Source organism: Semicossyphus pulcher, unplaced genomic scaffold (genome assembly GCF_022749685.1).
Source record: "Semicossyphus pulcher isolate SPU_LCO1_2020_fin unplaced genomic scaffold, fSemPul1.0.p SCAF_9, whole genome shotgun sequence".
NCBI classification, from domain to species: Eukaryota; Metazoa; Chordata; class Actinopteri; order Labriformes; family Labridae; genus Semicossyphus; species Semicossyphus pulcher.
The window spans coordinates 22,112,639-22,134,829 of NW_027211770.1; the positions used below are offsets into that span (position 1 = coordinate 22,112,639).

The 22,191-nt window shown below is 39.4% G+C and overlaps 4 protein-coding genes and 1 pseudogene across 4 annotated transcripts; 3 read left to right on the top strand and 2 right to left on the bottom strand.

Moving 5' to 3' along the window:
* The first annotated feature begins 480 nt into the window (after window positions 1-480).
* Window positions 481-2,349, top strand: LOC138584197 (carcinoembryonic antigen-related cell adhesion molecule 8-like). Its single transcript, XM_069656372.1, is given in 5 exon segments — window positions 481-505; window positions 1,216-1,319; window positions 1,321-1,537; window positions 1,662-1,937; window positions 2,279-2,349. Coding segments are annotated over 5 exon segments (693 nt in total).
* A 1,490-nt stretch (window positions 2,350-3,839) lies between these two features.
* LOC138584198 (carcinoembryonic antigen-related cell adhesion molecule 5-like) lies at window positions 3,840-9,938 on the bottom strand. Its single transcript, XM_069656374.1, has 9 exons — window positions 9,893-9,938; window positions 8,012-8,332; window positions 7,703-7,887; window positions 7,563-7,578; window positions 7,155-7,421; window positions 5,225-5,236; window positions 4,506-4,766; window positions 4,094-4,345; window positions 3,840-3,949 (listed from the first exon to the last, which is right to left on the bottom strand). The coding sequence occupies exons 1-9, from the start codon at window positions 9,936-9,938 to the stop codon at window positions 3,840-3,842; spliced, it is 1,470 nt and encodes a 489-aa protein (XP_069512475.1).
* Window positions 9,939-10,618: 680 nt separating this feature from the next.
* On the top strand, window positions 10,619-12,348 carry LOC138584199 (carcinoembryonic antigen-related cell adhesion molecule 8-like; annotated as a pseudogene).
* A 660-nt stretch (window positions 12,349-13,008) lies between these two features.
* Window positions 13,009-19,791, bottom strand: LOC138584200 (carcinoembryonic antigen-related cell adhesion molecule 8-like). The gene is made up of 9 exons (XM_069656375.1): window positions 19,746-19,791; window positions 17,837-18,157; window positions 17,437-17,712; window positions 16,835-17,095; window positions 14,527-14,787; window positions 14,117-14,365; window positions 13,870-13,972; window positions 13,182-13,213; window positions 13,009-13,076 (listed from the first exon to the last, which is right to left on the bottom strand). The coding sequence occupies exons 1-9, from the start codon at window positions 19,789-19,791 to the stop codon at window positions 13,009-13,011; spliced, it is 1,617 nt and encodes a 538-aa protein (XP_069512476.1).
* Window positions 19,792-20,471: 680 nt separating this feature from the next.
* LOC138584201 (carcinoembryonic antigen-related cell adhesion molecule 21-like) lies at window positions 20,472-21,788 on the top strand. The gene is made up of 3 exons (XM_069656376.1): window positions 20,472-20,517; window positions 21,071-21,391; window positions 21,508-21,788. Exons 1-3 carry the CDS (start codon window positions 20,472-20,474, stop codon window positions 21,786-21,788), a joined length of 648 nt encoding a protein of 215 aa, XP_069512477.1.
* The last annotated feature ends 403 nt before the right edge of the window (window positions 21,789-22,191 follow it).

A 22,191-nucleotide genomic window follows, 5' to 3' on the forward strand; every position in this document is an offset into this window, starting at 1 on the left:
TTTGATATGTCAGCGTCAGAATTTGGAGTTTAGCATATGAAGGCAGTATAAGGAAGTAATGTTTAATGTGTGTTGTGTTGACCGTCCTGCATCAGTGTCCTGTGTTAATCATTGATATAGTATCATGATTAGAGTCCATAATATGAACTATGAGCAACTTTAAAACTTCATGATTGTTTTAAAGTTGCACTTTCTGACACTGACATGTCAACAGGGGATGTTTAGAAGTCTGAAACAAAAAAACACTTTGTTCTGTGTCATGTGACATGCGGGAGCAAAATATAATCTTATAATCACACTTAGTTCAAGTGTTAGATTATAAGATTATATTTTGCCAACTACAGGTTACTAAATATGCGCGATGAAAGTTAAAAAAGCCCCAAAATGCCCTGTTCTTTAAATCAGTGAAAAAGACACCACAAGAGGGCGACGTCTGACAGCTTTAGTCAATGACTGCAGCTTTTGTGGGTTTATCTCATGATGCGGACACTTTGTAACTCAGCAAGTAAGTACAGACTCGTATAATAGGAGCTGTCTCAGGCTCACATTTATAAGCACTGTCAGAGTTTGATGGTTGACCTTCCCGTAGCTGCTTACGTCTCACAAAGATAGCTCAATGGATATCTTACCTTTACTCTGTATCGTCTCTGTGGGTTTTACAGGTAAGTTGTAAGTTTAACGTCTGTCACTGTGAACATTTCTTGACTTTAAAAGTTGTTAAAAAGTTGTTGGAAAGGAGTTTTGCTAAAGATGAAGGAGCAAATCTTATGTTAATGTGACTTGAGTCAAAGCCTATCATACTTGTTAGTAATTACATTCAATTTTTGCTGAAACTAATAAATTAACTTTAGTCCTTTTGCATGTGGCTTTGGAAATATGGTAACGTATGTATTTATTTTTTATTAAAGCTTTCATTACAACTGTATAAAAGTCTTGCCTATTTAAACCTCAGTGAATTAATTTAAGCTATTTTGTTTTTAGTCTGCTCTGGCAGAACTGATCTTTTGCTCACTGGGTCACTTTTTAGAGATCATTTTCAAAAGCCAACGACAGAACTATCTGCTGCAAATGTTTATGTTTGAAAATCACAAATACTGTTTGCTTCTTAATATATGTACTCATTTTTAATATTACAATAACTACGGCTGTGAAAAAGAGTCAAGCTTACACCCATTATTACAGCCCTTCTCTGACCTGTATCTGTGTCTCCTCCAGGTTTAACTAATGGAGCTGGTGTGTTGCCAGACGGTCCTCTGAATGCAGCTGTTGGAGGGACGGTGACGTTCACCACAACCCTGACTCCAACAGAAAAACCCAGTTTTTTCAGTGAACTGGAATTTTGGTGATAAGAATATCATCACTTTAACTAATACAAACAGAACAGGACCAGAGTATGAAGGCAGGATCACCCTCTTCATATATACTGGATCTCTGGAGCTCAGGAATCTGACTCTCAGTGACAGTGGAGAATACAGAGTCAGTATTACACCTGATGGAGCTGCTGTGATTGAAGGCAGAACAACACTGAACGTTTATGGTGAGCAAATATGTCACGTTTTATCTCTTTGAGTGTTTAATGGAGATTATGCACAGCAAATAAGCAAGAAATAAATGACTGTGTTCAGGTGTTCAGTGGTTTCATGTAAGATCTTTACCCACAGAGCCAATCGACAGCGTAAGAGCAGAGGCCAACAGCACAGACTTGGTGGAGTTCAGCTCCGTCCGTCTCTCCTGCTCCTCCTCTGGATCCTCCGTCTCTTTCCTCTGGATGAACGGCAGCTCTGAGGTCACAGCCAGTGACAGAGTTCATCTCACTGATGGAGGCTCCACTCTCACTATAACCAACGTCCTCCGCTATGACCTGGGACCATTCAGGTGTTATGTGTCCAATCCTGTCAGTGATGGAACCAGTGATACAATAAACCTCATCATCAGCTGTGAGTTACTTACCTTCATACTCACGACTTTATCTGACTCCATCTGCAGGCCAACATCAGAGAGAGTTTAGATGATTGTCACAGTTAAGTAAGCGCTGTGTGTTTGTAGTGAAACATCATTACACAGTCAGTTTCATTAAGAAGTGTTTCCAGCAGGGCTTTTCTGTTACATCACATTTCACAGAGGTTTCTTCTTTCTGGTGACGTATTATAACTGATTCATTCTGCACACTAATCACTTATAATGCCTCACAATGAGTTCAGCTGCATGTCATTCACCTTTATTTCATGTTCCAAACACATTTAGATGATTCTTTTGCTGTTATTTCCCCCATATTCAGATGGTCCTGAAAATACAAATCTGAGGCTATCTCCATCACAAGAGTACTTTGAGAAAGTTATCAAAACATAGAAAACAATGTTAATCATTTAATGGTTTATTTGAACACTGGACTTAATTCAAACACATTTACCTCTAGAATAGCAGAGCAATATTTCTTTTTATTTCTGTACCTGTTTTTAATGTCACTGCACAAGTACAAGTACTGAACCATGAAATGCAGTTTAGCATCTAACCAGAAGTGCAAACAAGCTTTAAGGTGCTGAGTAATGTGCAAAGCAAGTATAAAGTGATAAATACAGTATGTACAGTAACCATGGTAACATAACGGTATGTGTAAAAGGGCTCAAAGTGTTAAACCTCAGAGAATAATCACCAAACTCTTCAGCTCTGTGGAGCGTTTTATTCAGTTTAGCCGACTGCTGTATACGCCAAATGCTAAAAGGACACTTGCTACTGCTGCTGTTGCTCTTTACAAATAGTATATTAATACAGCTTAAGGCACATTTATGTTGCTGGATATCTAATTAACCCTTTGAGGTAATCCTGTCACTGTTACATTTCAAAGGTGTAATGGAAAAAGTATTAGTTCTAAAAACATTGGTGTCTCCTCTTTTCTGGGTGCAGGCGACTTTACAAGTATCTTATTTTTCTGATCATCTGCAGGACAAAAAATGAAACAGCAGGGGACAATAATGAGGTCAAATTACCTCAAAGGGAGAAGACTGTTGAGTTTATACGTTTTCATATACCGGTGATGCGTTCTCATACACATGTTCTTGGTTTGGTTGTTGCAGTTGTACTGTAAAACCAAACATCTTTGTTAAATTACAGCTGATAGCTCCATATGTGTTCATATATACTTTGTATGTCTCAGTTTAGGGAGTTAGATCAGAGGAATTCTTACCTGTATTATTCAGCTGAGGTTTGTTGTTGACTCTAGATTAAAAAAAAAAAACATTATGATAATATGTCCACATAGATTCTACTCAACACTTATATAAATATTATATTCTATAAATTTAAGTTGTCTATTTGAAAGTACTGTATAACAGCAGTAGCTAAATATGTTTAGTTTATAATGTTGGGGTAGTGTTAATGTTAACTAGGGCAAAGCTAGTTAGCTAAAAGTACCATCCAAAATCAACACTGCGTACAATTAATTAAAGGGATAGTTTGGTTTGTTTGAAGTGGAGTTGTATGAGATACTTATCAGTAAGTGCCTCGTGTCAGATTGGACGCCGTACGCTGCAGGCGTAGTAACACGTATGTGTTGCTGTCCACACAAAGTAGTGCCAAATAAAGAAGCTTTCTTACTGAAAGTGAAACACGGTGAATTATTCAAACATAGCGTACAATCGATACCACTTTTGATTTTTAGGTGGGACGTCTTTATAAGTGGACAAGTTATGTGTGGAACTGACTCGACCTGCAGCGGCATGTAGCCTAGCATCCGTGCCGACATCCACTGTGTGTAGTACACTTACTATTGATAAGCATCTCATACAAACCAAACTATCCCTTTAATAAGATCAACAGGAATGTCTGACTAGTAATTTTACTCACTTCTTTTTATAAATATAGTATCCTCCAGCAGCAGAAGCAGCTGTAACTATTAAACATGTTATTATTATTATTGCAGCAATGGCACCAGCTGAGAGACCTCCACCTGCTTTCAGTGAGACACATGAAACAGAAGAAAACAGCATTTTTATGTAACGGTGAATTCAAAATATTAATAGTTTAATAGTATTCAGTAGCACACTGATTACATACAGTAAATGTTATATAAGAAGACTAGTTAAAAAAAGTTTACCTGTTACAGTCAATCCATGCACCTTAGACGATGATCTCATGGTTACACTGTTCATCACTTGACAGGTGTAGTTTCCGCTGTCAGAAGGTTCAGTGTTCTCCTTAGTGTACACAGCAGAGCTGTGTATCTCTTTCCCGTTCAGTATCCAGGTGTAGCTAGCAGATGGTTCAGACTCAGCAGAGCAGTTTAATGTGAAGGTCTGACCACGTTGTGTCTCATTGTCGCCTTTGATTTGAACATTTTCTGGTCCATCTGGAAAACAGATTGTTGTGAAGATCTTAGAGGAGAACAAAGAAAACATATCGTCCAACTTTAATATCTAAAATCGTGTGTTACAGGTCGACAATAAGAGTATCTCAGTAGTACACACTCATCATTTGGACAAATGTACATTGAACAGTTTGTTACCTACAGTTCACAACCACGATGTATCTAGCTTCCACTGTGTTGATGGTGTTGTTGACGTGACAGGAATATTCTCCTCCGTCTGTTTTCTTTAGAGGCTGAAAGGACAGCACTCTGTTTACGTCATAAAACATCATGTTGTCAGCCAGACTCAGATCTGATCCGTCCTTCATCCACTTCCTGGTAATGCTGGGACCAACAGCATCACAGGTTAAGTTGACAGAGTTCCCCTCACTCGGCAGGTTTGGTGATGATGTGATAGAAGCACCTGATACGTGTGAAATATGTGAAAACAGGAACAAAGGAAACAAGTCACTGAGTGTTGAGTTGCTTCTTCAACAATTGACTTAAACAATCACCCACTGTGAGACTTAGGACCTTTTACATGTTATGTGCTGTAATGTGATTAAATGTCATTGTTTCAAGATTTCAACACAAGTCATTTTGAAATCCTGAAACTTTGGAGGACACTAGGAGGCGGATTTGGCAAACGTGTACGAATTTAGGTAGCAAATGCATACAGAGCAACATGTGGAGTCGTGTTTGAAGGTGAATAAAACCTGTCTCCTTGACATTTCTTTTGTATCAGTCACTAATCGCTGCCTGGGATAAGTTAACACTACATTTAGGTTTGGTCTGGGGTAGAGTCTGGGCAATAAAAGCACTTTGGTTAATGTCAGGGAAAGAATGATCTTTGGTTAATAAAGAATATATGTCTCAAGTCACTGCTGACTTTTTCTGTACAAACAAAAAAAAAGGTTAAGAAGTGCGTTTGTCACTACCAGTGGACAGAAGATTAAAATGATGTCTTATCCAACTCGAGGGAAATACTTTTATAGTTCAATTCACCTTCAAGCAATAAATGTCAAATACAAAAGTGTTTTTAAATCAAATATTTTACAATCTGAAAAAATGTAACACAACTTAAGTTTTTCCTGTCAACACAGTACATTGAGTACAAGCTGCATGCATTAAGTGAAGATAAAGATTGATCATAGTGCCATTACTGAAATGATTGAACCAGGACACCTGCATGATCCTGATCATAGTTTGTTACTTTGACTACAGTGAGAGTGAAGTTTCCATTAGAGAGCTGAACTCTGTCATTTCTGGACTTCAGAGCTTGTTTGCCTTGAATGAATCCTGCCCGTCACCGTGTAACACTCGACCTCTTTATCTTGCCGATGTTAAACGCCCAAGAGGTTCTTTTAGAAGAAAAGAAAACCTGTAACACTTTAAACAGAACATTTAAACAGGGAACAGATGAAGTATCGCTTTAAAATAAGTTTCACCCTCTTTACAGCAATTTTACATTTTACTCTTTATTGCCACTTTGTACTGTTAGGCTGGTTAGGTGATCAGAAATGTGCATCACTCAAGGAACTTAACTTCACTCAGCTCAATACGACAAATGGAAATGTAATTACAACAAAAAATAGTCTTTAAATCAGTCCCATATGCCTCAAAACCAACTAAAAGTCCAAAGCTAACGAAATATGAACTTAAATAAACGACAGTACACTCGATCTCTTTTAGTCCTTTTACACCCCGAAAACAAACGATAAATCCGCCGATGCCGCCGTCCGTTTGTCCCAAACAAAAACTCTTCACTTCCGAAAACAGAAAAAAATCCACCAAAAATGCGATCGATCGCGACTGGTACCAGTAAGAAGAAACACAACAAGGCACAGGTCTCACCAGTTTCAGGAGGAAGAATAATCCACCTGTTAGATCCCGTCTTTGTTCAGCACGGAGAGTCGCAATAATCCTCTTTAAGATTAAAGGTCAATTCAATTCAAAGGTCTTGTTTCTCCTTATATTTTCTTTCACATTTGAACCGTCTATGGTTTATTAAAAGGCAGCTGCCGTACTCTCACCTGGCGCTACCCAATTCAACTCCGCCGCGCGCACATTAATCCTCCCCTCGCCTCTACGCCACATCCGGCCTATATAACCTCGGCACAGACATATTTACCTGCCATATACCCACATACTTTTATTTTACAGTGGAATATGTAAGTTTGACAGCATTAAAGGCAAAACAGACATTCACAACTATAGTCTCTTAGTTTTAAAACCTTCTGATGCACTCCCTTTTACATCTTTTAATGTGGCACTGTCACAACCAGATAACTCAACAACAATGAATCTAACACATAAACCAGACAGGATGATCTTTGCTGTCTGACCCACTCTGCACATGTAATTATCACACCTCATCCTATCTGATGGCTGGTTCTCTGTGCGATGATTAACCTGTTTTGGAGCCACAAACACACTCACCATATAAACACTGTTAAAGTCTGACATGAATGTTAGCCTAACAGTCAGACAGAATGTGGAAACCATTATCAACAGTCAACACAAAAAGATAATCATGATTTACTATAAACATAAAGATAGTTGGTTTCAAAGAATGATCATTTATCTGTTGATTGTGTTTATATGTTGTTGTGTATCAGCTATATTTGCTGTGTTTCTGATGAACCCAGAAAGTCATTTGTTGTGAGATCAAACATTTTTGAGATCAAGATTCTTGACAGCAAACGTATTTATGTTGTGTATTAGTTCATTCTGGTTAAGTAATATCTGATTCTATCAGGTTGATGGTTACATCACAACAATGTCTTTTTAAAAACCTTTTCTTCAAACTTACCCAGTACAGACACACGTGACTGTACAGATGTTTCACTTCTCAGGGTTTTAATGTTAAAGGCCCGGCAGCTGTAGTTTCCACTCTGACTCTCCTGAACGTTGACCAGTCTGAGCTCTGGTCCAGTATCAGGCAGCTCTTCTCCATTCAGAAACCAGTTAAAGTGAGCTTCAGGTCTGGAGTCAGCTGAGCAGGACAGGCTGATGTTTGACCCTTTCTCAAAGTACTCTTGTGATGGAGATAGCTTCAGGTTTGTATTTTCAGGACCATCTAAATATGGGGGAAATAACAGCAAAAGAATCATCTCAATGTTTTTGGAACATGAAATAAAGGTGAATGATATGCAGCTTAACTCATCGTGAGGCATTATAAGTGATTAGTGTGCAGAATGAATCAGTTAGAATACGTCACCAGAAAGAAGAAACCTCTGTGAAATGTGATGTAACAGAAAAGCCCTGCTGGAAACACTTCTTAATGAAACTGACTGTAATGATGTTTCACTACAAACACACAGCGCTTACTTAACTGTGACAATCATCTAAACTCTAGACGTTGGTTATAGTGAGAGTGGAGCCTCCATCAGTGAGATGAACTCTGTCACTGGCTGTGACCTCAGAGCTGCCGTTCATCCAGAGGAAAGAGAGGGAGGATCCAGAGGAGGAGCAGGAGAGACGGACGGAGCTGAGCTCCACCAAGTCTGTGCTGTTGGCCTCTGCTCTTACGCTGTCGATTGGCTCTGTGGGTAAAGATCTTACATGAAACCACTGAACACCTGAACACAGTCATTTATTTATTACTTATTTGCTGTGCATAATCTCCATTAAACACTCAAAGAGATAAAACGTGACATATTTGCTCACCATAAACGTTCAGTGTTGTTCTGCCTACAAGTTCAGCAGCTCCATGAGGTGTAATACTGACTCTGTATTCTCCACTGTCACTGAGAGCCAGATTCCTGAGCTCCAGAGATCCAGTATATATGAAGAGGGTGATCCTGCCTTCATACTCTGGTGCTGTTGTGTTTGTATTAGTTAAAGTGATGATATTTTTATCACCAAATCTCCAGATCACTGAAAAAACTGGGTTTTCTGTTGGAGTCAGGGTTGTGGTCAACGTCACCGTCCCTCCAACAGCTGCATTCAGAGGACCGTCTGGCAACACACCAGCTCCATTAGTTAAACCTGGAGGAGACACAGATACAGGTCAGAGAAGGGCTGTAGTGAAATCACATTGCGATCACATGCTCTGTTAAAAACAATGAAAGTGTTTAAAGAACATGGTGTCAGAAAAACCACAGATACACTCAGTGTAACCTGTAACACCTTAATTCCCCAACATTTGACAGTTTAAACCACAGAGACAAATAACAGAAGAAATCACTTCTGCTTTTGGATCGGCTTCATTTATAGATTAATGATTCTCATGACAAAACTTTTTTCAAACTGTTGACTTCATAACTAACATACATTTAGATGAAAACAAGTCAGGTTTGATGTCTTTTGCTTTAATGTATGAATGCTGTGCTTAGTGTGTATAGTATAATGCTCATTCTAATCTAACTCAGTCCCCTCAGTGCTTCAGGAATATGCTAAACCAGCCATCCGCGTCAGCAGCAGCACCCACAGCTCCTCTCTTTGATGCCACAAGCGCACGGGATGCTGTGAAGCCAGCGTTCCGCGGCTATAGCAATGACAGTATATGTAGACCCATGTCCACCCCGTTAACATGGAGGAGGCGGGCTTTATGACCTATACTGCAGCCAGTCAGCAAGGGGCGCCCGAAATGTTTTGGCTTCACTTTTAGGGAGCTGTCATGTTTATACAGTCTATGGGCTATAGAGGCGGGAATTTATCCACGGCCTGCGAAGTCCTCATTAGGGATTTCGATGGAATATATGCTATCCCGATTCATATATATTCATTAATATTGGTATGTATAACGAACTGCACTCCCACGGAGAGAGTGAGAGTGAGAGTGCGGGCGCAGCGAAGAAAGTGGTCATATATATATGAGACATGTTGTTCCGCTGCAGCATATACATTTCAGTTTAGTGAAGGTAATGAAAGAGTGATCCAGCTGGGCGTACTCCTGTGTGTAACGTCACGGCCGACATAGAGCTGAAGGTTACTACAGACTTTAAATTACGCCCTGTGCACCAGTTAGACTTAGATGAGACTTAAATAAAAGGGCATTGAAACGAGAGAGAGTCATCCGTGATCGGACAGTAAGTTGATCGACAGGTTTCGTTTTGTCAGACAAGTCCTGTTTGACAGAATTAAAGAGCTCTCCCCTCCGCTGCAGAAGCGCGCTGTCCCCGCCCTGCAGGTGCTGACTGAGCTCCGATTTTGTGCCAGTAGGGCCTTTGAAAATACAGAGGGAGATAAGAAAAATGTACATCGGACAACTGCATGCTTGATTATTTATGTTTCCTCATCTTCATTGCTTGGTAACAGTCACCGCTTTTCGAGTATTCACGTGAAAAAATGACGTCAACCATTTCGGCCTATTTAAGGACCTTAAACACTGAATGGGGTCAAATTGACCCCGAAGACAATAGGAGGACTAGTTCACTGGTATCTCGGATATTTTAAGCCACTGAATCTGTGAATGATGTAATTGAATGAATGTATTGATATCACTATCAATGCCATTTCATCCCTCTGTAACATCTTACTGTATCTTCTCAGACAAACACTGCTGTTTCTTCATGTATGTGCTGAATCATGTTGATGATGGCTCACCTGAAATGAGTCCCAGGAGGATGACACGTATCACAGCTATTTCCATTTCATCCAGAGTATCATCGAGTTTAACACAGGAAAGAGTGATTTGTTTCAGCCTAAACTTCCCCTTTTGATATGTCAGCGTCAGAATTTGGAGTTTAGCATATGAAGGCAGTATAAGGAAGTAATGTTTAATGTGTGTTGTGTTGACCTACCTGCATCAGTGTCCTGTGTTAATCATTGAGATAGTGTCGTGATTAGAGTCCATAATATGAACTATGAGCAACTTTAAAACTTCATGATTGTTTTAAAGTTGCACTTTCTGACACTAACGTGTCAACAGCGGACGTTTAGAAGTCTGAAACAAAACACTTTGTTCTGTGTCATGTGACATGTGGGAGCAAAATATAATCTTATAATCACACTTAGTTCGAAGTGTTAGATTATAAGATTATATTTTGCCAACTACAGGTTACTAAATATGCTCGATGAAAGTTAAAAAAGCCCCAAAATTGCCCTGTTCTTTAAATCAGTGAAAATGACACCACAAGAGGGCGACGTCTGACAGCTTTAGTCAAAGACTGCAGCTTTTGTGGGTTTATCTCATGATGCAGACAGTTTGTAACTCAGCACGTAGGTACAGACTCGTATAATAGAAGCTGTCTCAGGCTCACATTCATAAGCACTGTCAAAGTTTGATGGTTGACCTTCCCTCAGCTGCTTACGTCTCACAAAGATAGCTCAATGGATATCTTACCTTTACTCTGTATCGTCTCTGTGGGTTTTACAGGTAAGATGTAAGTTTAACGTCTGTCACTGTGAACATTTCTTGACTTTAAAAGTCGTTAAAAAGTTGTTGGAAAGGAGTTTTGCTAAAGATGAAGGAGCAAATCTTATGTTAATGTGACTTGAGTCGAAGCCTATCATACTTGTTAGTGATAAAATAACTTTTACCACAACTTTTGCTGAAACTAAGAATTGAATTTTAGTCCTGTTGCACGTGGCTTTGGAAATATAGAAACATATATATATTTTTTAAATTAAAAACTATAAAAGTCTTACTTAAAAGAAAATCTTAGTGGATTAATTTAAGCTATTTTGTTTTTAGTCTGCTCTGGCAGAACTGATCTTTTGCTCACTGGGTCACTTTTTAGAGATCATTTTCAAAAGCCACCGACAGAACTATCTGCTGCAAATGTTTATGATTGAAAATCACAAATACTGTTTGCTTCTTAATATATGTACTCATTTTTAATATTACAATAACTACGGCTGTGAAAAAGACTCAAGCTTACACCCATTATTACAGCCCTTCTCTGACCTGTATCTGTGTCTCCTCCAGGTTTAACTAAGGGAGCTGGTGTGTTGCCAGACGGTCCTCTGAATGCAGCTGTTGGAGGGACGGTGACGTTCACCACAACCCTGACTCCAACAGAAACCCAGTTTTTTCAGTGATCTGGAAATTTGGTGATAAAAATATCATCACTTTAACTAATACAAACATAACAGGACCAGAGTATGAAGGCAGGATCACCTTCTTCATATATACTGGATCTCTGGAGCTCAGGAATCTGACTCTCAGTGACAGTGGAGAATACAGAGTCACTATTATACCTCATGGAGCTGCTGTGATTGAAGGCAGAACAACACTGAACGTTTATGGTGAGCAAATATGTCACGTTAGATCTCTTTGAGTGTTTAATGGAGATTATGCACAGCAAATAAGCAAGAAATAAATGACTGTGTTCAGGTGTTCAGTGGTTTCATATAAGATCTTTACCCACAGAGCCAATCGACAGCGTAAGAGCAGAGGCCAACAGCACAGACTTGGTGGAGCTCAGCTCCGTCCGTCTCTCCTGCTCCTCCTCTGGATCCTCCCCCTCTTTCCTCTGGATGAACGGCAGCTCTGAGGTCACAGCCAGTGACAGAGTTCATCTCACTGATGGAGGCTCCACTCTCACTATAACCAACGTCCTCCGCTATGACCTGGGACCATTCAGGTGTGATGTGTCCAATCCTGTCAGTGATGGAACCAGTGATACAATAAACCTCATCATCAGCTGTGAGTTACTTACCTTCATACTCACGACTTTATCTGACTCCGTCTGCAGGCCAACATCAGAGAGAGTTTAGATGATTGTCACAGTTAAGTAAGCGCTGTGTGTTTGTAGTGAAACATCATTACACAGTCAGTTTCATTAAGAAATGTTTCCAGCAGGGCTTTTCTGTTACATCACATTTCACAGAGGTTTCTTCTTTCTGGTGACGTATTCTAACTGATTCATTCTGCACACTAATCACTTATAATGCCTCACAATGAGTTAAGCTGCATGTCATTCACCTTTATTTCATGTTCCAAAAACATTGAGATGATTCTTTTGCTGTTATTTCCCCCATATTCAGATGGTCCTGAAAATACAAACCTGAAGCTATCTCCATCACAAGAGTACTTTGAGAAAGTTATCAAAACATAGAAAACAATGTTAATCATTTAATGGTTTATTTGAACACTGGACTTAATTCAAACACATTTACCTCTAGAATAGCAGAGCAATATTTCTTTTTATTTCTGTACCTGTTTTTAATGTCACTGCACACGTACAACTGAACCATGAAATATGGTTTAGCATCTAACCAGAAGTTCAAACAAGCTTTAAGGTGCTGAGTAATGTGCAAAGCAAGTATAAAGTGATAAATACAGTATGTACAGTAACCGTGGTAACATAACAGTATGTGTAAAAGGGCTCAAAGTGTTAAACCTCAGAGAATTATCACCAAACTCTTCAGCTCTGTGGAGCGTTTTATTCAGTTTAGCCGACTGCTGTATACGCCAAATGCTAAAAGGACACTTGCTACTGCTGCTGTTGCTCTTTACAAATAGTATATTAATACAGCTTAAGGCACATTTATATTGCTGGATGTCTAATTAACCCTTTGAGGTAATCCTGTCACTGTTACATTTCAAAAGGTGTAATGGAAAAAGTATCAGTTCTAAAAACATTGGTGTCTCCTCTTTTCTGGGTGCAGGTGACTTTACAAGTATCTTATTTTTCTGATCATCTGCAGGACAAAAAATGAAACAGCAGGGGACAATAATGAGGTCAAATTACCTCAAAGGGAGAAGACTGTTGAGTTTATACGTTTTCATATACCAGTGATGCGTTCTCATACACATGTTCTTGGTTTGGTTGTTGCAGTTGTACTGTAAAACAAAACATCTTTGTTAAATTACAGCTGATAGCTCCATATGTGTTCATATATACTTTGTATGTCTCAGTTTAGGGAGTTAGATCAGAGGAATTCTTACCTGTATTATTCAGCTGAGGTTTGTTGTTGACTCTAGATGTATAAAAACAAACATTATGATAATATGTCCACATAGATTCTACTCAACACTTATATAAATATTATATTCTATACATTTAAGTGGTCTATTTGAAAGTACTGGATAAAAGCAGTAGCTAAATATGTTTAGTGTATAATGTTGGGGTAGTGTTAATGTTAACTAGGGCAAAGCTAGTTAGCTAAAAGTACCATCCAAAATCAACTCTGCGTACAATTAATTAAAGGGACAGTTTGGTTTGTTTGAAGTGGAGTTGTATGAGATACTTATCAGTAAGTGCCTCGTGTCAGATTGGACGCCGTACGCTGCAGGCGTAGTAACACGTATGTGTTGCTGTCCACACAAAGTAGTGCCAAAATAAAGAGGCATTCTTACTGAAAGTGAAACACGGTGAATTATTCAAACATAGCGTACAATCGATACCACTTTTGATTTTTAGGTGGGACGTCTTTATAAGTGGACAAATTACGTGTGGAACTGACTCGACCTGCAGCGGCATGTAGCCTAGCATCCGTGCCGACATCCACTGTGTGTAGTACACTTACTATTGATAAGCATCTCATACAACCCGACTTCAAACAAACCAAACTATCACTTTAATAAGATAAACAGGAATGTCTGACTAGTAATATTCTAAAGTAATTTTACTCACTTCTTTTTATAAATATAGTATCCTCCAGCAGCAGAAGCAGCTGTAACTATTAAACATGTGATTATTATTGCAGCAATGGCACCAGCTGAGAGACCTCCACCTGCTTTCAGTGAGACACATGAAACAGAAGAAAACAGCATTTTTATGTAACGGTGAATTCAAAATATTAATAGTTTAATAGTATTCAGTAGCACACTGATTACATACAGTAAATGTTATATAAGAAGACGAGTTAAAAAAAGTTTACCTGTTACAGTCAATCCATGCACCTTAGACGATGATCTCATGGTTACACTGTTCATCACTTGACAGGTGTAGTTTCCACTGTCAGAAGGTTCAGCGCTCTTAGTGTACACAGCAGAGCTGTATATCTCTTTCCCGTTCAGTATCCAGGTGTAACTAGCAGATGGTTCAGACTCAGCAGAGCAGGTTAATGTGAAGGTCTGACCACGTTGTGTCTCATTGTCGCCTTTGATTTGAACATTTTCTGGTCCATCTGGAAAAACAGATTGTTGTGAAGATCTTAGAGGAGAACAAATAAAACATATCGTCCAACTTTAATATCTAAAGTTGTGTGTTACAGGTCGACAATAAGAGTATCTCAGTAGTACACACTCATCATTTGGACAAATGTACATTGAACAGTTTGTTACCTACAGTTCACAACCATGATGTATCTAGCTTCTACTGTGTTGATGGTGTTGCTGACGTGACAGGAATATTCTCCTCCGTCTGTTTTCTTTAGAGGCTGAAAGGACAGCACTCTGTTTACGTCATAAAACATCATGTTGTCAGCCAGACTCAGATCTGATCCGTCCTTCATCCACTTCCTGGTAATGCTGGGACCAACAGCATCACAGGTTAAGTTGACAGAGTTCCCCTCACTCGGCAGGTTTGGTGATGATGTGATAGAAGCACCTGATACGTGTGAAATATGTGAAAACAGGAACAAAGGAAACAAGTCACTGAGTGTTGAGTTGCTTCTTCAACAACTGACTCAAACAATCACCCACTGCGAGACTTAGGACCTTTTACATGTTATGTGCTGTAATGTGATTAAATGTCATTGTTTCAAGATTTCAACACAAGTCATTTTGAAATCCTGAAACTTTGGAGGACACTAGGAGGCAGATTTGGCAAACGTACGAATTTAGGTAGCAAATGCATACAGAGCAACATGTGGAGTCGTGTTTGAAGGTGAATAAAACCTGTCTCCTTGACATTTCTTTTGTATCAGTCACTAATCGCTGCCTGGGATAAGTTAACACTACATTTAGGTTTGGTCTGGGGTAGAGTCTGGGCAACAAAAGCACTTTGGTTAATGTCAGGGAAAGAATGATCTTTGGTTAATAAAGAATATATGTCTCAAGTCCCTGCTGACTTTTTCTGTACAAACACAAAAAAAGATTACATAGTGTGTTTGTCACTACCAGTGGACAGAAGATTAAAATTATGTCTTATCCAACTCTTCAGGGAAATACTTTTATAGTTCAATTCACCTTCAAGCAATAAATGTCAAATTCAAAAGTGTTTTTAAATCAAATATTTTACAATCTGAAAAAATGTAACACAACTAAAGCTTTTCCTGTCAACACAGTACATTGAGTACAAGCTGCATGCATTAAGTGAAGATAAAGATTGATCATAGTGCCATCACTGAAATGATTGAACCAGGACACCTGAATGATCCTGATCATAGTTTGTTACTTTGACTACAGTGAGAGTGAAGTTTCCATTAGAGAGCTGAACTCTGTCATTTCTGGACTTCAGAGCTTGATTGCCTTGAATGAATCCTGCCCGTCACCGTGTAACACTCGACCTCTTTATCTTGTCGATGTTAAACGCTCAAGAGGTTCTTTTAGAAGAAAAATAAAACCTGTAACACTTTAAACAGAACATTTAAACAGGGAACAGATGAAATGTCGCTTTAAAATAAGTTTCACCCTCTTTACAGCAATTTTACATTTTACTCTTTATTGCCACTTTGTACTGTTAGGCTGGTTAGGTGATCAGAAATGTGCCTCACTCAAGTAACTTCACTCAGCTCAATACGACAAACGGAACTTTAATTACAACAAAAATAAGTCCTAAAATCAGTCCCATGTGCATTCAGAACCAACTAAAAGTCCAAAGATAACGAAATATGAACTTAAATAAACTAAAGTTCACTCGATATGGTTTCTTTTAGTCCTTTTACACCAAACAAAAACTCTTCATTTCCGAAAACGGAAAACAATGCACCAAAAAGGCGATCGATCGTGACTGGTACCAGTAAGAAGAAACACAACAAAGGAACAGGTCTCACCAGTTTCAGGAGGAAGAATTAAAGGCAAAACAGACATTCACAACTATAGTCTCTTAGTTTTAAAACCTTCTGATGCACTCCCTTTTACATCTTTTAATGTGCCACTGTCACAACCAGATAACTCAACAACAATGAATCTAACACATAAACCAGACAGGATGATCTTTGCTGTCTGACCCACTCTGCACGTGTAATTATCACAGCTCATCTGATGCCTGGTTCTCTGTTCAATGATTAACCTGTGTTGTAGCCACAAACACACTCACCATATAAACACTGTTACAGTCCGACATGATTGTTAGCCTAACAGTCAGACAGAATGGGGAAACCATTACCAGCAGTCAACACAAAAAAGATAATCATGATTTACTATTAACATAAAGATTGTTGGTTTCAAAGAATGATCATTTATCTGTTGATTGTGTTTATATGTTGTTGTGTATCAGCTATATTTGCTGTGTTTCTGATGAACCCAGAAAGTCATTTGTTGTGAGATCAAACATTTTTGAGATCAAGATTCTTGACAGCAAACGTATTTATGTTGTGTTTTTTTGTTCCACTAATGTTTAGTTCATTCTGGTTAAGTTGTATCTGATTCTATCAGGTTGATGGTTAGATCACTTCCAAATGTCTTTTTAAAAACCTTTTCTTCAAACTTACCCAGTACAGACACACGTGACTGTACAGATGTTTCACTTCTCAGGGTTTTAATGTTAGAGGCCCGGCAGCTGTAGTTTCCACTCTCCTGAACGTTGACCAGTCTGAGCTCTGGTCCAGTATCAGGCAGCTCTTCTCCATTCAGAAACCAGTTAAAGTGAGCTTCAGGTCTGGAGACAGCTGAGCAGGACAGGCTGATGTTTGACCCTTTCTCAAAGTACTCTTGTGATGGAGATAGCTTCAGGTTTGTATTTTCAGGACCATCTGAATATGGGGGAAATAACAGCAAAAGAATCATCTCAATGTTTTTGGAACATGAAATAAAGGTGAATGACATGCAGCTTAACTCATCGTGAGGCATTATAAGTGATTAGTGTGCAGAATGAATCAGTTAGAATACGTCACCAGAAAGAAGAAACCTCTGTGAAATGTGATGTAACAGAAAAGCCCTGCTGGAAACACTTCTTAATGAAACTGACTGTGTAATGATGTTTCACTACAAACACACTGCGCTTACTTAACTGTGACAATCATCTAAACTCTCTCTGATGTTGGCCTGCAGATGGAGTCAGATAAAGTCGTGAGTATGAAGGTAAGTAACTCACAGCTGATGATGAGGTTTATTGTATCACTGGTTCCATCACTGACAGGATTGGACACATTACACCTGAATGGTCCCTGGTCATAGCAGAGGACGTTGGTTATAGTGAGAGTGGAGCCTCCATCAGTGAGATGAACTCTGTCACTGGCTGTGACCTCAGAGCTGCCGTTCATCCAGAGGAAAGAGAGGGAGGATCCAGAGGAGGAGCAGGAGAGACGGACGGAGCTGAGCTCCACCAAGTCTGTGCTGTTGGCCTCTGCTCTTACGCTGTCGATTGGCTCTGTGGGTAAAGATCTTACATGAAACCACTGAACACCTGAACACAGTCATTTATTTCTTACTTATTTGCTGTGCATAATCTCCATTAAACACTCAAAGAGATAAAACGTGACATATTTGCTCACCATAAACGTTCAGTGTTGTTCTGCCTACAAGTTCAGCAGCTCCATGAGGTAAAATAGTGACTGTGTATTCTCCACTGTCACTGAGAGCCAGATTCCTGAGCTCCAGAGATCCAGTATATATGAAGAGGGTGATCCTGCCTTCATACTCTGGTGCTGTTGTGTTTGTATTAGTTAAAGTGATGATATTTTTATCACCAAATCTCCAGATCACTGAAAAAACTGGGTTTTCTGTTGGAGTCAGGGTTGTGGTCAACGTCACCGTCCCTCCAACAGTTGCATTCAGAGGACCGTCTGGCAACACACCAGCTCCATTAGTTAAACCTGGAGGAGACACAGATACAGGTCAGAGAAGGGCTGTAGTGAAATCACATTGCGATCACATGCTCTGTTAAAAACAATGAAAGTGTTTAAAGAACATGGTGTCAGAAAAACCACAGATACACTCAGTGTAACCTGTAACACCTTAATTCCCCAACATTTGACAGTTTAAACCACAGAGAGACAAATAACAGATGAAATCACTTCTGCTTTTGGATCGGCTTCATTTATAGATTAATGATTCTCATGACAAAACTTTTTTCAAACTGTTGACTTCATAACTAACATACATTTAGATGAAAACAAGTCAGGTTTGATGTCTTTTGCTTTAATGTATGTATGCTGTGCTTAGTGTGTATAGTATAATGCTCATTCTAATCTAACTCAGTCCCCTCAGTGCTTCAGGAATATGCTAAACCAGTCATCCGCGTCAGCAGCAGCACCCACAGCTCCTCTCTTTGATGCCGCAAGCGCACGGGATGCTGTGAAGCCAGCGTTCCGCGGCTATAGCAATGACTGTATATGTAGACCCATGTCCACCCCGTTAACATGGAGGAGGCGGGCTTTATGACCTATACTGCAGCCAATCAGCAGGGGGCGCCCGAAATGTTTTGGCTTCACTTTTAGGGAGCTGTCATGTTTATACAGTCTATGGGCTATAGAGGCGGGAATTTATCCACGGCCTGCGAAGTCCTCATTAGGGATTTCGATGGAATGTATGCTATCCCGATTCATATATATTCATTAATATTGGTATGTATAACGAACTGCACTCCCACGGAGAGAGTGAGAGTGAGAGTGCGGACGCAGCGAAGAAAGTGGTCATATATATATGAGACATGTTGTTCCGCTGCAGCATATACATTTCAGTTTAGTGAAGGTAATGAAAGAGTGATCCAGCTGGCCGTACTCCTGTGTGTAACGTCACGGCCGACATAGAGCTGAAGGTTACTACAGACTTTAAATTACGCCCTGTGCACCAGTTAGACTTAGATGAGACTTAAATAAAAGGGCATTGAAACGAGAGAGAGTCATCCGTGATCGGACAGTAAGTTGATCGACAGGTTTCGTTTTGTCAGACAAGTCCTATTTGAAAGAATTAAAGAGCTCTCCCCTCCGCTGCAGAAGCGCGCTGTCCCCGCCCTGCAGGTGCTGACTGAGCTCCGATTTTGTGCCAGTAGGGCCTTTGAAAATACAGAGGGAGATAAGAAAAATGTACATCGGACAACTGCATGCTTGATTATTTATGTTTCCTCATCTTCATTGCTTGGTAACAGTCACCGCTTTTCGAGTATTCACGTGAAAAAATGACGTCAACCATTTCGGCCTATTTAAGGACCTTAAACACTGAATGGGGTCAAATTGACCCCGAAGACAATAGGAGGACTAGTTCACTGGTATCTCGGATATTTTAAGCCACTGAATCTGTGAATGATGTAATTGAATGAATGTATTGATATCACTATCAATGCCATTTCATGAAACAAGAGGAACATGCCATTTCATCCCTCTGTAACATCTTACTGTATCTTCTCAGACAAACACTGCTGTTTCTTCATGTATGTGCTGAATCATGTTGATGATGGCTCACCTGAAATGAGTCCCAGGAGGATGACACGTATCACAGCTATTTCCATTTCATCCAGAGTATCATCGAGTTTAACACAGGAAAGAGTGATTTGTTTCAGCCTAAACTTCCCCTTTTGATATGTCAGCGTCAGAATTTGGAGTTTAGCATATGAAGGCAGTATAAGGAAGTAATGTTTAATGTGTGTTGTGTTGACCTACCTGCATCAGTGTCCTGTGTTAATCATTGAGATAGTGTCGTGATTAGAGTCCATAATATGAACTATGAGCAACTTTAAAACTTCATGATTGTTTTAAAGTTGCACTTTCTGACACTGACGTGTCAACAGCGGACGTTTAGAAGTCTGAAACAAAACACTTTGTTCTGTGTCATGTGACATGTGGGAGCAAAATATAATCTTATAATCACACTTAGTTCGAAGTGTTAGATTATAAGATTATATTTTGCCAACTACAGGTTACTAAATATGCTCAATGAAAGTTAAAAAGCCCCCCAAAATGCCCTGTTCTTTAAATCACTTGAAATGACACCACAAGAGGGCGACGTCTGACAGCTTTAGTCAAAGACTGCAGCTTTTGTGGGTTTATCTCATGATGCAGACAGTTTGTAACTCAGCACGTAGGTACAGACTCGTATAATAGAAGCTGTCTCAGGCTCACATTCATAAGCACTGTCAAAGTTTGATGGTTGACCTTCCCTCAGCTGCTTACGTCTCACAAAGATAGCTCAATGGATATCTTACCTTTACTCTGTATCGTCTCTGTGGGTTTTACAGGTAAGATGTAAGTTTAACGTCTGTCACTGTGAACATTTCTTGACTTTAAAAGTCGTTAAAAAGTTGTTGGAAAGGAGTTTTGCTAAAGATGAAGGAGCAAATCTTATGTTAATGTGACTTGAGTCAAAGCCTATCATACTTGTTAGTGATTTAATTCTTTTTTTGCTGAAACTAATAAATTAACTTTAGTCCTTTTGCACGTGGCTTTGGAAATATGGAAACGTATGTATTTATTTTTTATTAAAGCTTTCATTACAACTGTATAAAAGTCTTGCCTATTAAAACCTCAGTGAATTAATTAAAGCTATTTTGTTTTTAGTCTGCTCTGGCAGAACTGATCTTTTGCTCACTGGGTCACTTTTTAGAGATCATTTTCAAAAGCCACCGACAGAACTATCTGCTACAAATGTTTATGATTGAAAATCACAAATACTGTTTGCTTCTTAATATATATACTCATTTTTAATATTACAATAACTACGGCTGTGAAAAAGAGTCAAGCTTACACCCATTATTACAGCCCTTCTCTGACCTGTATCTGTGTCTCCTCCAGGTTTAACTAAGGGAGCTGGTGTGTTGCCAGACGGTCCTCTGAATGCAGCTGTTGGAGGGACGGTGACGTTGACCACAACCCTGACTCCAACAGAAAACCCAGTTTTTTCAGTGACCTGGAATTTTGGTGATAAAAATATCATCACTTTAACTAATACAAACATAACAGGACCAGAGTATGAAGGCAGGATCACCTTCTTCATATATACTGGATCTCTGGAGCTCAGGAATCTGACTCTCAGTGACAGTGGAGAATACAGAGTCACTATTATACCTCATGGAGCTGCTGTGATTGAAGGCAGAACAACACTGAACGTTTATGGTGAGCAAATATGTCACATTTTATCTCTTTGAGTGCTTAATGGAGATTAAACAAAACAAATAAGCAAGAAATAAATGACTGTGTTCAGTGGTTTCATATAAGATCTCTACCCACAGAGCCAATTGACAACGTAACAGCAGAGGCCAGCAGCACAGACTTGGTGGAGTTCAGCCCTGTCCGTCTCTCCTACTCCTCCTCTGGATCCTCCCCCTCTTTCCTCTGGATGAACGGCAGCTCTGAGGTCACAGCAAGTGACAGAGTTCATCTCACTGATGGAGGCTCCACTCTCACTATAACCAACATCCTCTGCTATGACCAGGGACCATTCAGCTGTAATGTGTCCAATCCTGTCAGTGATGGAACCAGTGATACAACAAAACCTCATCATCAGCTGTGAGTTACTTACCTTCATACTCACGACTTTATCTGACTCCATCTGCAGGCCAACATCAGAGAGAGTTTAGATGATTGTCACAGTTAAGTAAGCGCAGTGTGTTTGTAGTGAAACATCATTACACAGTCAGTTTCATTAAGAAGTGTTTCCAGCAGGGCTTTTCTGTTACATCACATTTCACAGAGGTTTCTTCTTTCTGGTGACGTATTATAACTGATTCATTCTGCACACTAATCACTTATAATGCCTCACAATGAGTTAAGCTGCATGTCATTCACCTTTATTTCATGTTCCAAAAACATTTAGATGATTCTTTTGCTGTTATTTCCCCCATATTCAGATGGTCCTGAAAATACAAACCTGAAGCTATCTCCATCACAAGAGTACTTTGAGAAAGTTATCAAAA

Coding starts and splice junctions, on each gene's coding strand:
- LOC138584200 (XM_069656375.1), bottom strand. CDS start 19,791: ATGGAAATAGCTGTGATACGTGTCATCCTCCTGGGACTCATTTCAG. Junction 18,158..19,745: donor CCTCCTGGGACTCATTTCAG/GTGAGCCATCAT, acceptor TGTCTCCTCCAG/GTTTAACTAATGGAGCTGGT. Junction 14,788..16,834: donor GTCACGTGTGTCTGTACTGG/GTAAGTTTGAAG, acceptor CACACGTATCAG/GTGCTTCTATCACATCATCA.
- LOC138584201 (XM_069656376.1), top strand. CDS start 20,472: ATGGATATCTTACCTTTACTCTGTATCGTCTCTGTGGGTTTTACAG. Junction 20,518..21,070: donor CGTCTCTGTGGGTTTTACAG/GTAAGATGTAAG, acceptor TGTCTCCTCCAG/GTTTAACTAAGGGAGCTGGT. Junction 21,392..21,507: donor AACAACACTGAACGTTTATG/GTGAGCAAATAT, acceptor CTCTACCCACAG/AGCCAATTGACAACGTAACA.
- LOC138584198 (XM_069656374.1), bottom strand. CDS start 9,938: ATGGAAATAGCTGTGATACGTGTCATCCTCCTGGGACTCATTTCAG. Junction 8,333..9,892: donor CCTCCTGGGACTCATTTCAG/GTGAGCCATCAT, acceptor TGTCTCCTCCAG/GTTTAACTAATGGAGCTGGT. Junction 3,950..4,093: donor GCATGGATTGACTGTAACAG/GTAAACTTTTTT, acceptor TCTCACTGAAAG/CAGGTGGAGGTCTCTCAGCT.